The sequence below is a fragment of the Protopterus annectens genome, chromosome 2.part0, assembly GCF_019279795.1.
Source record: "Protopterus annectens isolate FY-2018-M chromosome 2.part0, PAN1.0, whole genome shotgun sequence".
Classification (NCBI taxonomy): domain Eukaryota; kingdom Metazoa; phylum Chordata; order Ceratodontiformes; family Protopteridae; genus Protopterus; species Protopterus annectens.
In genome coordinates, this window is record NC_056728.1 from 222305529 (window position 1) to 222322001 (window position 16473).

At 41.3% G+C, this 16473-nt stretch overlaps 1 protein-coding gene across 1 annotated transcript in view; it reads right to left on the reverse strand.

Moving 5' to 3' along the window:
* Window positions 1–16473, reverse strand: part of BOLL (boule homolog, RNA binding protein) — a 2224369-nt gene that overhangs the window by 1479285 nt on the left and 728611 nt on the right. The window contains exon 5 of the mRNA XM_044060305.1: window positions 12456–12531. Within this exon, the coding sequence (XP_043916240.1) occupies window positions 12456–12531 (76 nt within the window). The remainder of the gene's footprint in view (window positions 1–12455; window positions 12532–16473) is intronic.

Consider the following 16473-nt stretch of genomic DNA (forward strand, 5'->3'; position numbering starts at 1 on the left):
AAAATGATCCCTCACTCTAGACACCGTGTCTGGAGGGTGGACCGAAGAGCTCTCCTGAGCCAGCTCCTTCTTAGTGGTTGCCGCAACCACCATGGCATCGACTGTGGACCCCTTGGACCAACGTGGCTTGTCTGACAGGGTGCTAAGCACCTTGTCCGGGTGCCTGGGGATGGGCTCAACCGTATCCGGTTCCTTCCACTCCCTACTGGAGATGAGCTCCTCTAAGGGATCCACGAGGGGGACGAAAACCAGGAGGTAGAAGATCCTGTGCCAAGCACCTCCAGAAATACTGACTCGTCGTGGGCTTGAGGGTAGACCACCTACCGTGTTGGTGAAGAATCTCCATGATGTCCCCAAAGGAGACATCCTCTGGGGGTGATCAGGAGGTGCCCTCCCCTTCCTACAAGTTAGCATCGTTAGTGAGGTACTCTAAAGGGGAGTCTAAGTGCCTCCTCTTGCACGTATACTTCCGAGGGGGGCTCCGAGGGAAGAAACTCCAGGGAGGACTCATAAGCTTCAGGGAGTTCCTGGTTCAGAACTTCCTGGGGTGACCTAGCAGCAAGCTGTCCCAGAGGGGCAGGACGGAAGACTCTGGCCCAGAAAGAGAGAGAGTCAGGGCGGAATCCGAGGATGAGAGTGTCAAGGCTCTCGAAGGAGCCGAGCGGACCCTCTCCATCACCTTGAATGCCAAAGGTGAGCAGACCCCAGAAGGCAGAATGGCCGAGGCTGGAGGCTGCCTGTCCACTGTCCTTGGCGCCAAGGGGGGAGTCAGAGGTGAGCCTCCCAGCACCGAAGCCCCAAGGGGAAGGGACGACTCCAAAGGTTTCGTAGCTGAAGCCATCCCATCGGATCTGACACCAAAGCTACGGCTCAGAGAGTAGGTCTGCTCTGAAAACATTGGAGCCGAACCGCTCAGGGCAATGGTTGGGGTCAAGGTACCAGGAACCATCGGTGCCGACCCCTCAACACCTGAGAAGCTCAGACCTAAGGGCTCTAAAACCAAAGGTCGGATCTGAGAAGGAGAGATAGGTTGGAAAGCAGACTGCATGCTCCCGGCCCGGGTGGGGGATGGAGCACGCAAGACTCCCAGCTGAATCTGGGCCCAAAGAAACTTCAACATCATCCTGCCCACCACGGCTTTGGACAGGCTCTGAGTGGACCAGACTGAAGAAGCCACCGACCTCAGTCAAGAAAAACGCCGAGGAGAGGTAGACGTTGGGGACCGAGCTTGAGAGGTCCCTGGCTCTGGGGAGAAGCGTGGAGACTGGAGCCGGGGAGAACTCTGGCTCAGATCTGGCCGGGACTTGGCGGGAGGAGGCTGAGGAAGAACAATCCGGAGACCTCTTCCTAGGCCGATCCTGCTCTTTCGAACGGGCCTTCTCTCCGTTCCTGGACTTCTTAGCAGGAGTATGAGTCCAGGAAGCCGGGGCGGAAGAAGAACAATCCTCTACAGGAGGCAGGAGAAGGCCCTTTAAAATAAGTTTGTTCCTCCTACTGATAAGGACGTGACGGTTGAAGCCTGCACAAACTGAGCTGGAGGAATCCAATTGGGAAACTCCCAAACATGCCGCGTACAGATTGTAGGCATCGGAAAGTGGAAGTTTGTGCCCACAGTCTGCACACTTCCTAAATCCAGGAAGGAAGCCTCCCCCCCTTCCACACACACACAAGCTCACTAGGAAAGGAAAGGAAAGAAAAGAGGAGTTGTTGTTTTTTTTTTTTTTTTTTTTTTTAAATAAAATGGACCGACGCCGAAACACGGGTAGCAGAGTGTAGGAAAGGAAGACAGAAGATAGGAGAAGAAAGACAAGAAATAAAGCCCCAAAAAAAGCACTTACACACTGAGGAGCTTGGAGAAGTTAGAAAACCCATGCTGTTCGAATCGATAAGTGCAATAAATATGTGTGTGTGTGTGTGTGTGTGTGTGTGTGTGTGTGTGTGTGTGTGTGTGTGTGTGTGTGTGTATGTGTGTGTGTATATCTATATATATATACATATATATATACATATATACATATATATATATATATATATATATATATATATATATATATATATATATATATATATTCTATGTTTATCAACTATAAGGTAGCAGTACAGTTAGAGGGGTACAAGAAACAAAAAAGGGAATGCTATCTAACAAATATGTGCGTGTGTGTGTGTGTGTGTGTGTGTGTGTGTGTGTGTGTGTGTGTGTATATATATATATATATATATATATATATATATATATATATATATATTTATATTTATATATATATATTTTTTTTTTTGCCAGAAATAAGGGGAGGAACTGAATTAAGCAAAACAACAGCAAATCAATAACAGAAATGACTTATCTATCATCAAATACCACTTGATCTTCAAGTGACCACATCCAAACAATGAAGGAGCAAATGAGATCTGAGATAATTCAGGTGAAGAGAGGATTAAAGGTAAGGGGAGAAGCTCTAGCTAAAAAGCCAAAATTTACTGCCGTGTCCAAATTCAGATCTGAGACCCACGGTTGAGAAATGGACAAAAAGAACAACATCAGATCAAACGACATCTTGACATCTACAGTTACACAGTGTTATCCAAGCATGGTGATGCAATGTAATGGTGATGTCTCAGCGCAGGACATGCCACTTGTATGCCTTGAGCAACCTGCAAATTTACACAGTCGCAGCCAGTCTTGGTGACGCATGGTAATGCCAGTGCCTCAGCCCAGGACATGTCATCTGCTGCGTTGAAAAACATATGCATGAACACGTTAGCAACAGACTGCAACATGGACAACTGAGTCTCCAAGGTTTTTTTGAGACTGGAGTCTGTTGTGTCCTAACATTCCTGACACCTCCTGTCTTGTCAAGTGGGCAAGGTGATTTATCGATTTCACAGCAAACATGATTGATGCATAAGAGTACTTCCTCAGCCAGTCCAACATTCTAGATTCCCTATTAAGAAGGTAGATCGAAGACGTCTCTTTAGAGATGTCATTTTAGTGGCTGCTGCCACCACAATCACATCAACGGTGGGACCCTTACTCCAATACTGACGATCCTTGGGAGAGGCCAAGATTTTACAGGCTACTTAGGGATTGGTTCCACCATATCAGGCTCTCTCCAGGCCCTGTGAGATACTAAATCAATGAGTGTGTCTGGAGGGGGAGCCACCCACGATGTAGCTCAGACTCCTCTGGAAATGGAGCGTTGGCTGTCCACCTCCATTTCCGGAGGAGTCTCAGCTACATCGTGGGTGGCTCACGATGTAGCTGAGCCACCCACGATGTAGCTGAGACTCCTCCGGAAATGGAGCTTTGGCTGTCCACCTCCTGCACTGGTGGAGCAGCTCCATAAGATAGCCAAAGGAGGTGTCTTTGCAGGGGGATTCCGGGAACCACTCCTAATTCCTCAGAGTAGGTATCCTCAGTGAGGGATTCCTCTGAGTAATTCAGGTGCCTCCTCTTGCAAAACTTCTTGCCAAGACCTTCCATCCAAGGAATCGGAGGGAGGGGCTAGGGGTCCTGGATGCAGGGCAGCCTGCAGGCTAGTTGGAATGAACCTACCTACCACTATACTACCTGAACCATAAAGAAACCACCACGAAACACATTTAAAATCAATTAAGGTAAAAGTACAAAAGGTAGAAGAGAAACATGTACAAATACATGCTAAATAGCAAAGCAAAGGATATAACTCCAATGGAGCTTGAGATCAAGCTGCTAACCTGAAAGGCAAAAAAATTAGATATGTGCTTAGAACGTCAGAGCTAGGCATTGAGGGCAGAGGAGGCAAAACTCAGGGACCTGAAGCCTTTTGGAAATGTCTGGTCTTAGATTAAACAATTACCCACATGTTGAACCCAGACAGAAACAACAACATCTGATTTCCAGCTATTTCACAACTCGTAAAATGGTATTCTCTCTTAAGGTGCAAAGACCTCTATCAAAACAAAATATATGAAACATAAACCTCATGGCAATGTCCTTTTTACCCTGCTGCCAGACACTTGGCAATATTCAAAGTGCAGTAAATTCTGGTTAGTCCATATTTTCTTTCATTTCTGCAAAAGGCCACACTTATGGCTGTAAATAGAATTGCAAGAAATAGTTTTTCTACAATATGACTATGATACCATACAATTAAGATCAAAGAATTTCAGTCTTTCATTGCAAATGCTGCCATCCACCTATATTTTGACTACTTTTATATTTGTTTAGCAGATACACTATGAAAATGTTGTTTTCACATATGACATCTTTTGCTGTATATATTCTTACAGTAATCTTGACTTTTTCTGTTTGTATACACGCATACACTACTTTTTTTTTTACAATGCCTATACTGTCATATACTTTTTTACCATTGCAGTTTTTCTTCCTGGGACTCCACTAAAAAAGATTTTTCACCAAGTTAGACTTTCCCAATAAACAAAAGCAAAATATAAATAAATGCAGAAAGATGATAAACAATGAATGCATCTATTCTGACCAAAAAGCAGTAGTAAAAGAATAATGTGCTAAGCTAAATACCCGTTATTTCAAGTGTGCATATATGCTGTAGAACTTGGTCTATACTTGTGCAGTGCAACATATACCTTTTATTTTTTTTCTGTGTGAAGTCCCAAAGTACTTTTCTGATACGCAGAGGAGGTTCAAGCACTTTCTTGTGGTATAAAAGAAGTTAATGCTGAAACAATTGATATGAAAACCTGCGCTATAAAGCAAGTCTTACACAGCTCGGGGGCAAGATGAGGCACATTAACATTTTTAACCAGGCTTCTGAAGCTTTTCCCAAATCCAGCCTGCTTATGTTAAAAAGTCCAGTTTATAAACCAAAATACTCTGACAAACACTGTACTGTTGGCTTAGCTACTGTATGTAGGGATTAGTCTCTTTTAGAGAGAGATTGAAAGAGAGACTTCCTGGAACTCAAATCAGACCAAAAGCAATAAAGAAGTCAGGCATATTTTTATTAACTAGAGGAGAAGCTTTGGGCAATAAATAATGAACAGTTGAAGGATTTTATCTGGGGGAGGAAAAGGGCAAGAGTCAAGTGGGATAAGCTGATCCTTCTAGTAGGACAAGGTGGTTTAGGATTACTTGATGTAAATGGATATTTTATAGGTACACCGTTAAGGTTCAAATACATAACACAAGCAGAAAGCTTTAACTAAAAGTGGAAAGGGCTGATGGTGAAGCTGGGGAGAAATTCAAAAAATTAGGAGGGAGTGAGATTTTTGGATGCAGATCTTTAAGGAGAATAACAACGATCATACAGAATATTACATTATATACCCATAAAGTAGCAGAAAGTATTCTTAGAACTAAGCCAACATAAGAATGGAGAAAAGAGTTTTGGTTGATAGGGATGACTGCAATTAGGGGTACAGAGAATAGGAAAGGGGGGCTGGAATTTACTGGAGAAAAATGGCAAAGGAACCAAGGTACTGTGAGCAAATAACTAGAGAGGGAAAGGTAACAGAATGGGAAAGGTAAAAGAATGGGAAGAGGCCAAGAAGACATTTGGACTGCAGGCTAGAGACTACTTTCCCTACCAGGGACGTCGGGAGGCATACGCACTGTACTGATTTCAGTACAACTTATTTAGAAGGGGGTAGCGTTTACATTTTCTTTTTTGCGCTTTACTAGTGCACGATGACGTCAGCTCATCAGGGCAGCCAGTCGGAATGGAGCTCACCGCGCGCGTCAGTTCAAATGCGTTTTCAAGCGGGAGGAGCGTTATGTTGGATGTACACGAGCGGGAGGATTTGTTGGTCTCACTTCATTTATTATGTTGGTCGAAGCAGGAGGAGCGTTATGGTGGATGTACACGAGCGGGATTTATTATGTTGGTCAAAGCAGGAGGAGCGTTATGGTGGATGTACACGAGCAGGAGGATTTGTTGGTCTCACTTCGAGAACCGAGGGTTGGTGAGTAATAAGGAGTGTGTGTGTGTGTGTGTGCGTGTGCGTGTGTGTGTGTGTGTGTGTGTGTGTATATATATATATATATATATATATATATATATATATATATATATATATATATATTATATATATTTATAGACCTGGGTCCCAAGGGTTAGTGATAGCTGAACATAAAAAAGAACACAGCAATAATGGATATAGGTGGACACCAACAACAGAAGTAAATAAATGTGATTGGCATTGTCAATAAAATGAATGACCATTAACATAATATTTCAATCATCCTGATTTGAAGACTGCATGCAGCAGTGAATTGTTCTAATGTCTGCACTGTGCCTTTGTTACGCGTTTAAATTTCTGTCTGTCCCCAGCCTGGGATGAGGAGCTCCTGCTTGCCATGCTACGATTCTTGGAGTATGAAAGAGCTACTGTGGATGCAGAAGGAGCTGTTGGTCCTGCAGCTGTGCTGGCTGGTAAACTGCCAGAGCTGAAAGGCAAAAAGTGAGTTGTAACAATGTGCTGCTATAAAAGCTAGATGAGGCTCTCAATTAGAACTGATGCTATTACTGCTTGTCAGTTTTCTAAGCATATGTTCCTTATTGTCAAAACTTTACAAGTGTACTTTTATTTTACTGCACTGTGGTTAATGAGCATTCACTGACATGAGGCTTGGTTTGAAAGATTACCTTTACACATGTACTTCTATTTTACTGCACTGTGGTTCATGTGCATTCACTGACATAGGGCATGGGTTGATGGATTACCTTTACACGTGTACTTTTATTTTACTGCACTGTGGTTCATGTGCATTCACTGACATAGGGCATGGGTTGATGGATTACCTTTACACGTGTACTTTTATTTTACTGCACTGTGGTTCATGTGCATTCACTGACATAGGGCATGGGTTGATGGATTACCTTTACACGTGTACTTCTATTTTACTGCACTGTGGTTCATGTGCATTCACTGACATAGGGCATGGGTTGATGGATTACCTTTACACGTGTACTTTTATTTTACTGCACTGTGGTTCATGAGCATTCACTGTCATGAGGCTTGGGTAGTCAGATTGCCGCAGAACTATTTTTCTTTTGCATTACAAGGTGAAAGTACAATAGTATCTGATTAAATGGAATTGCTGATAATCTTCTATGTTTTAGTTCTGTTTTGTTTTTTTAAGTACAGATGGTGTATACACATGGAAAACTTCTGTCCATTTTATTTTCTTTTTTATGTATATATCCTTGATCTGCTAAAATCTGACATTAGAAGCCATCCACCAAATAATGAGTGACCCAGTTATTGAAAGTGCTATAATCTCTACATGTCCCCGTTCATCTTGTATAGTCACAGTAGTCAGGAAACATGCAGTAAAGATTAGGGGGGTACTGGTGATTACTCATGGTGGTGTGGTAGGGAATACCTCAGGCTTGAACCCTGTACCTTGTATGCAGGTGTTAAAGACCTGAATTCCCTACCCACCACCATTTGTAAAAAAAATTGCAGATTTTTGCCTCATATTTGATCTAATCAATATCTGTATCATATCTGTGTTTTTTAAATATTGCAATGCTTGAAATTTGATGGTGCAGTGGTAGCAACGTAGCATTGATGCCTCACAGCTATAGGTTCTTGGGTTTGGTTCTTGGCTGGGGTGCCTTTTTTGTGAGGGGGGTCTGTATCTTCTCCCTGTGTTTGTGTGGATTTGCTTTTGTGTCCTCCCATGTTACAAAGACATGCCTGCATTATTTTTTCCTGGGCCTCTGCTGAGAATTGTTTTTTTTTTTTTGTTCCAAGTCAGACTGTCCTGATTAACAAATTGACAGGCATTTAAATTTCAGACTTCAGGTTTCTGAATGTTTACTTCCTTACATATTTGATGGTGCAGTGGCAGTATTGTTGCTATAGGTTTTCTGGTTTGATTCTTGGCTGGGGTGCCTTCTGTGTGGAGTCTGCATCTTATCCCTGTGTTTGTGACATAGTAAAACAACTTTTTATTCTAGCAATAAATATATACTAACACAACCTTTTTTATAGCAATTTTTTTAAGTTTATGACTATTTGAAATTTGTCCTTATTTTTGGGACTGTAATACCGTTATTGGCTTTGTCCAGGTTTTTTGTGCTAAGGTTGACAGCTATGGCAAGAACTGAATTCACTGAATATGTTTGAGAGCTGTATTCCCTCATTACTGGGTTTGTCCAGGTGTTTTGTGCTAAGAGGTTGACAGCTATGGTGAGAACTGAATTCATTAAATGATAGCCATTTAAGTTTCAGTCTTCCTCTCTTTCACAAAGCAGGTGATTTGGCATAGTGGTATGTTGTTCTGACTATTTTGCACAGTGACCTTGGCAGTAAAATGTATGATGGTAACACAGCATTTTATTCTAGCAGCTTTCCAAGATTATACAAGCAATGTTTAATGTGTTCCTGTTTTTTGCCCTTTTGACCCACCCCAATAAATTTGGCTTTTTCCAGACTTCTTGTGCTGCGAAGTTGAGATGTAGTTGAGTATTGCGTAGATTTTACAAGGAACTGAGAGCTGCAGGGGAAGAGAAGTTTAGTGCTGATTATGCTATGTCAGCTCACATTGCTAGTAGCACAAAATGTTGTGTACTGGCTTTTAATGCAGAAGGTTGTTGGTTCTACTCCCATAAGGGGTGAATGCTGCTGTACTGAAAGTTAAGACACTAATTATGAGCCTGTTATCAGTTTGCCATCCATTTCCTATTGCAATATTACTAGCTTATTATTAATGTAATTTAGGCAATTTATTCCTCAGGGGCATCAGACACTTTATTTTTCGGTGACGTCATGAAATATAAAGGTGATTGCTAGCAGCAACCTCTTCATCAATTAGATTTATTTAACGTGGAATTATTTAGATGACTTTTTTTTACTACTTCAGAGATTGTGCATATTATTTACTGATAATGGTGGACTGTAAAAGCTTGACTAGACTTTTATGATGGAAATGTTCTGAATTGGGCAGTTTTGTTTCATTGTTTACTGGAAAAATGTTCAAAGCAATAGGAAGGTGTATCAAAGAGCACATGTATGTTTCATATGCAAGGGGCCTATGATTTAAAAGCAGCCCAGAATTCATTTTTATCTGCCACGGGTAAAATGTATTTTTCTTTGAATGTGGGTTTTAATGTTGTTTCAATGAATGTGAGTTTCAAGGGCAGAGAAGTTTTAATGCCAAGTTTGTTTAGCAGATGTCTTAGTGTTTGTGCTGTAAAATGCAAAATAAAACTTTCAAATGAAGTTCAAATCATCATAGAAGTAAATCAGTATGTACATTAGTGTTTATGGTAAATGGAGTGAAATAGCAAAGTAATGGATCATTGGAATGGCTGCAGGGGGAAGCTCCATTCGACCATGGTTTTGTGAGGGGAAAGAGCGGCAAACTTAAGACAGCCCCAGCTGAACTATACCTCCCAACTGTCCAGATTTTCAAAGAATGAATAGATTTTTTGCTTCTTTTTGGTTTGTTCCTCAATTTGTGGTTTTCTGGCAAATGATTTAGGAATTAAGTCACTAAATAATGACACACTAGTTTCAGACTTTATAACCTTCAGAAAAATGCATGCTAAAATAAGACCTGTTCTATCAACTGTCCCAGTTTATACAAGAGCAATTTTTAGTACTGTTTATATGTTCCCTCAATATATTTGGCCTTGTCCAGATTTATTGCATTAACAGGTTGAGAGGTACATGCAAATAAACTGCTTTATAGAATTAGGCATAGCCAAACCTCAACTGTCCCTGATTTTGGCTCAAAATGTTGCTCTTCCCCTAATGATCCCTCCACAAAATAGCAATTTTGGAAGAAAACATAGAGGGTTTACTTTACTTTTATAAATGACTGTAATGATCAGAGTTATACATTACTTTTATTTCAGAAATGCATGTAGATTCTCTAATTTTGTCAGCTGCTCTAAGTTAACTGTGCTCATATTAAAATGGTGTCCCTCCTTTGACAGGTTCCCAGCTGTATTGTCTGGCAATTTTATATTTTTGCATCACATTTTTGGTCCGTTTTTCATAAAATTGCAGTTTTCTGGCAAATTAGTGGCAAATTGTTAAAGACTGAAGTTAGAAAATAATGCAGACATTTCAGTTTCAGATTTCATACCTTTCAGAAAATTCGTACTGATGCAAGACCTACTACTATTCTATTATCTTTCTAAGTTTATAAGAGCAATATTTAAAAAAAATGTTCCTTATTTTTGAGCCTTTGCCTCAGTTTTATTTATGAGTTTGTTGCTGTAAGAGGTTGAGAGGTTGTGTGTGTGTGTGTGTGTGTGTGTGTGTGTGTGTGTGTGTGTGTGTGGTAGGTAGCATACCTCTCAACTGTCCACATTTTGCAGAATGTCCAGATTTTGCCCCATATTTTTTGTCTGTTCCTCATAAATTTTGTGATTTTCTAGAAAATCATTGAAGGCTGAAGTTGCTAAATAATGACAGACATTTGAGCTTCAGACTTCATGTCCTTTAGAAAAATTCATACTAGCACAAATCCTGTTATTCTAGCAACTTTCTAAGTTCACGAGAACATTATTTAATATCTGTCCCTGTTTATTTTAGGCTTTGTCCATATTTCTTGCACTAAGAGGTAGGTAGGGGTGTGTGTGTGAATGAAACATCCTAGTTAGTGGTAGCAGGTGGTTAGTAATTTACTCAAGCTCAAAACCTGTACCTTAGTTACAGAAAACAAAAGCATAAAGTCTCTACCCCAACTACCATGCTGCATTTTTCAAAGAACTGACATTTCAGGTTAATTTTCAATTCAAGGAACCGAGTTTGAGTGAATTTATATTATATTACTGAAGAGGCATTACAGCAAATGCCTCTTCATTGACACTAAAAGAGCGAACCGTGAATTACGAGAATGGCCGTAGCTTGGCTGGGGAGGGGGGTAGCAGTTTGAGAGCTGTCAGTACAAATTTGAAAATCCTAGCTACACCCCTGTTCCCTACCATGGTTTGATATCAGAGTACAGACAAACAGAAAAGGATATGGGAATCCTAAGTGAAAGACCTGCTCTAGTACAGTTTTTAGTTGAATCTAGAACAGAATCTGGTGTTTAAAAAGGATATTTAATAGGGCATATAAAATACTGCACAATAACTATAGGAATCAGGCAGAGGAGGTTAAGAAAGATTGGGAAGAGAGATTTTATAAGCAATTCAAAAGGAAACAATGGGGGCATATGTATGGCTCCCATATATGCAGCAAAGTTTAGAATATTTAGGATTTTTGCTTGGAAGTGTTTGCATTGTATGGGTATTTTTATACCCAAGGCAAACTACAAATATTTTTTCCTCAGGTAAATGCCAAATGCTGGAAGCGTAATGGAAAAGAAAAAAGAAACTGGGAATATATGTTTTGAGAGTGTAACGGGCCAGCACACTTTAAAATTCCCTACAGGTACTCTGTCAGAAATACTGGGTGAGCAAATGAGTAAATAAATAAGGAAATAATTTTTTTGAGCTAGGATACAGCATCTGAACTGCCTAGACATTGTAAGGCCTTGTTAAGTTTAATTCTGGTGGCTGCCAAAAACTCATTTACAAGAAATTGGAAATCAAAGTCTAAACCAACTGTATTTCAAGTAATGAATACTGTAACAGAAATAAAAGAACTGAAAGTGAGATCTTGAAAAATGATTAGGAGTAAATTATGTAGAAAAAAATGGAAACTGAGGGAATAATACATTCAGCATAATGTTTTGGAGGTCGAGTGAAGTTTAAGGGAAGGCAGGAATTGATCAACTTATGTAATATCAGATTGATGATAATTATACAAAAGAATATGCATGATGTATAATGTCTGCAACTGGTAATATACTAATACCATTTGCTTTCTTTTATATAAATGTATGTTTGCCTGCGTCTTAAGTGATAATTCAATACAGATGTTAAAAAACAAACCAACAGTAGAGGTGCACAAATGCTAAACACTTCTGCTGTCTGTCTGAACTCCAAGAAGCAGCTATAACTTCTGGCTGCTACACTCTAGCAGCTACAGTGAGAAATTCTGCACTTCACTCAAAAAATGTGTCATGAGACAAAATGTTAAGTAGTACAGCAAGAACTAGAAAAAAATGAATAAAAACTGAAAAGAGCTGTGTACAGTCTAGCAGCATAATCATGAAATCATGAACATTAAAAGTGGTGTGTGTGTGTGTGTGTGTGTGTGTGTGTGTGTGTGTGTGTGTGTGTGTGTGTGTCGCTGTACATTTTTACTACAATTTTATTTTAGGCTGGATCACCTTCTAGTCACCTTCAATCTGGTCCTCAGCTCACTGCTCATCCTCATCTAGTCCTTAAGCCAATTCAGTTCTAGACTACTGCAATAAAGCAATGTCTTCATCTTCTCTGCTGCAGTTTTATTTTGGCACAAAAGCACGTTTGTAAATAATGAAAACTCGTGAATCATTACAAACTTCAAATAAAATAAAGCTACGTCAGTCCAACAAATACATGAATACATAAGTAAATATCGCAAAAAATTAGGAAGATTTGAGTACGTACGAGGAATCCCTACTTGCTGTTTCCTTACTGCTGGTCCAATGTTCAGTGTTTTATCTCTGTACTTCAATTTTTCAGCCTGCAACAAAGAAAAAAGAAGTTATGTCCTTACCATAAAGTTCCGTCTGTGATGTTGATCTTCGTTCATTCATTACTGAGTCGGCTGCTATAACAAGCGAGCGCCAGCCAAAAAAACTCTGGAGCTAAGCTTACTCATAGTGCCCCTTTCTCTATCACCTCAGATCGAGTTTGTCTGTAAGAAGGAAAAGAGAAAAGCGAAGGCTTTATCTGAGCAAATTCCCTATTATAAGGTAGACCAAATCTGAACCTCCAGGAGTCTTTCGGAGGGGGGTAGCAGGTGGGAGGAAATGAATGCATGAAGATCAACAACACAACACAACTTCTTCATCTGATGTTGTTAATCTTCATTCATTCATTAATTACTGATGGGACAGAGTCCCTAGCTACTTTATTTCCTGGGAGGCCCTATGGAAGGAAATTCCTGAGCACCGCTGAATGCTCTCCCTTTGGAGACCAAATCCAATTTGTAATGCGTGATAAAGGTATGAGGAGTGGCCCATGTTGCTGCTGCACAAATGTCATCCATGGAAGCTCTTGCACGCAAGGCAACAAATGTTGCAACTGATATGGTTAAATGTGCTTTGACTTGTAAGGTAGAAGAGCTTTGTTTTGTTGGTAAATAAAGCAAATGCAATCTCTCAACCATTTGGACAGAGTCATTTTGGAAACAGATCTCCCCAATTTTGGTCCTGAGAATGATACGAATATTTGGTCAGATGTTCGTAATAATTCAGTCTGTCCAAGTAGAACTGCAATTGTCTATGCACATCAAATAAATGCAGTGAATATTCACCTTTGTTAGAAAAATTTGGAAAGAAAACTGGCAGATCAAGTGTTTGATTAATAGTCAAATCGGAAGTAATTTGGGTAAGAAGGTGGGACTTGTACGGAGTAATACTCTGTCTTTATGGGAAACCATGTAAGGACGTTTAATGCACAAGGCTTGTAGTTCAGATATTGGTCTTGCTGAGGTAATAGCTACCAAGAATACGGATTTCCAGGATAAAAATTATACATGGCAAGTGGCAGCAAGGTCGAACGGAGGATAAGTCAAGGATTGTAGAATTAGGGCCAAATTCCAGGATTCGACTGGCTCTTTGAAGGGTGGCCTAATGTGCGTGACACCCTCCAAAAAGATTTTACAGAGACGGTGAGAAATCAAAGACGAGTCCTGGAAGCCATTGTGGAAGTTAGAGATAGCTGCCAGATGCACTCGAATAGTTGAAGCTGCTGCTCCCGTATGGAGGAAGTTTGATAAATAGTCCAATACCAACATAAGCGGGGCTGAAAATGGATCTATTCCCTTCTCTCGGGACCAAATTATGAATCTTTTTTACTTGCTGAGATAAAGATTTCTGGTAGATGGTTTATGGAAAGCCAGAGGAATGTGACGTACAGGGGAGGATAGGTTATTCTGTCTGGCAATTACCGGAAGTGGAGGAACCAAGCTGTCAGCTTGAAACTCGATATGTTTGGATGTATCAACCCTTGTGGGTGCGACAGCAATTCCGGAGTTGGATCCAGAATCCATGGTTGATGTACTAGGTGAGGCCAAAGGAAGGGAAACCAAACTTGTCAGGGCCAATAGGGTGCAATGAGGATTACTCCGCTTCTCAACCGAAGGGCCTTCTTTAGAAATTGTGGGATCAGAGGAAGTGGCGGGAAAGCATAAAGAAGTCCTGTGGGCCAATCATATATTAGAGAGTCCCTCAGGAATCCCCCCTGCAGGGGAATTAGGGCAAAGTAGTGGCTGCATTTGTGGTTTGCGGGGGATGCAAATAGATCGAGCAAGGCAGACCCCAGTGACTGAAAATCTTCGCCACTATGAGAGAACTGATGGACCACTCGTGAAGCAGGAGAATGCATCTGCTCAGTTCGTCTGCAATCACATTGGAATCCCCGGGAATATGCACTGCTATCAGAAAGTGGTTGGAAACTATCGCCCATTGCGAAATTCTCACGGCCTCGACACAACAGGTAGGACTTGGTTCCCCTTTGTTTGTTGATATACCAGACTATTGACATGTTGTTGAACTGGATAGCAATTGTCCCTGATGGGAAGTCAGACTGGAATGCTTGCAAATTAGATGCCCTGCCCTCAGTTCTAGAACACTGATATGCAGGTTGGCCTCCACGGGTGACCAAGTGCCCTGGACTGTTTTCCCTGGAAATGCCCCCCCACCCATCAGGGAAGCACCCAAGGTCACTATGACCTTGGGCTGACTCTAGGTCTATTTCTGGCTTCATCCACCAAAATAAATCTTGTTTTCATCGATTTGTTATACGGATCTGAAAGGACATAGGATGAGTCAAAGGAGACCACTTTGTTAGTAGAAGCCATTGTAGAAGCCTCATGGGTAGTCTTGCCAGGGGAACTATTTTAATTGATGCTGCCATTGATCCTAGTAGCTGAAGGACTGCCCAAGCTAAAACTTTGTCCTGAGAGAGTATCCACCCGGAGTTGAGACCTTAGTCTTTCTAATCTGTGAAGAGGGAGGGAGACTAGGCAAGACTGGGTATTGAAAGTTGCCCCTATGAATTCCAGAGTTTGAGAAGGAGTCAACTTGCATTTCTCCTCGTTTACTGAGTTCCCTAAGGATTTTGCTAGCTTTAGGGTGAATGTAAGGCTATAACCAGTCGACACTTGGTGAGGGTTGTAAGGAGCCAATCGTCTAAATATGAAAACACCCAGAATCCTTGCAGTCTCAAGTGAGCTGTTACCACTACCATGTATTTGGTGAACACTATGGGGAGGCATAGAGAGACCAAAGGGCAGTGCTCGGAATTGGTAGTGACTGCCTCCCAGCCAGAAGCGGAGGAATCTTCTGGAGCATTTGTCCATTTTTATGTGGTAATACATATTCTGAATATCTATCGAGCACATCCAGTCACCTTTCTCTAGAAAAGGTAGGACGGACTGAACCATGACCATCCGGAACTTTTAGTTATGTACTTACCATAACTTTAGATGTATGGGATCCATCTCGCCTACATTCTCTACAGATGGGTCGGCTCCGACTCGGCACGCTATACTATAGAACAAAGTCTCTTATTGGCTGAGCCACCTCATATCCCAGGATGCCCCACTACTGCTCCCCCAGATCTTGTTTGCCCGCACACATGCACACACACATAGACTGTTGTTATAAGATTGCCAGGTGTTCCAAGAGAGGAAACAGTTGTATTCGGACCGTCCGGTCTCTTCTGGCCTCCAAGGGAGGGGGAAGGAGGGTGGGTTATTAGGAATGTAGGCGAGATGGATCCCATACATCTAAAGTTATCGTAAGTACATAACTAAAAGATGTAATGTGATCCTATCTCGCCTACATTCTCTACAGATGGGACAGCGTCCCTAGCACCTAATTCCTGGGTGGCTCACTGGCAAACGGTCCGGAGAACCATGGAACCGAAGGCAGCTCGACCCCTAGATGCCACATTCAATTTGTAGTGAGAGATAAAGGTGTGTAGAGTAGACCACGTAGCAGCCGCACAGATGTCATTAATAGAGAGCTTGGAATGAAAGGCTGCCGAAGTGGCCATAGCCCTGGTAGAATGAGCATTCACGGGGATTGTAAGGTCTTTATTTGAAATGCGGTAAATATGACTGATACAGTCTCTGATCCATTTGGCAATAGTGACTTTCGTGACGGATTTGCCCAATTTATTGTCCGAGAAAGACACAAACAATTGATCTGATTTTTGTGCTTGTTGTGTCCTATCTAAATAGAAACGTAATTGTCTGTGTACATCTAAGCTGTGAAAGGTATACTCAGCTCTGTTTGTATACTTAGGGAAAAAAAACGGTAATTCCAGTGATTGTTGCAAACAAAAGTTAGAACAAACCTTTGGTATAAAGGATGGATTTGGTCTAAGAGATACTCTATCCTTGTGAAATACCAGGTATGGTGGTTTGACACACAAGGCTTGAAGTTCCGAAACT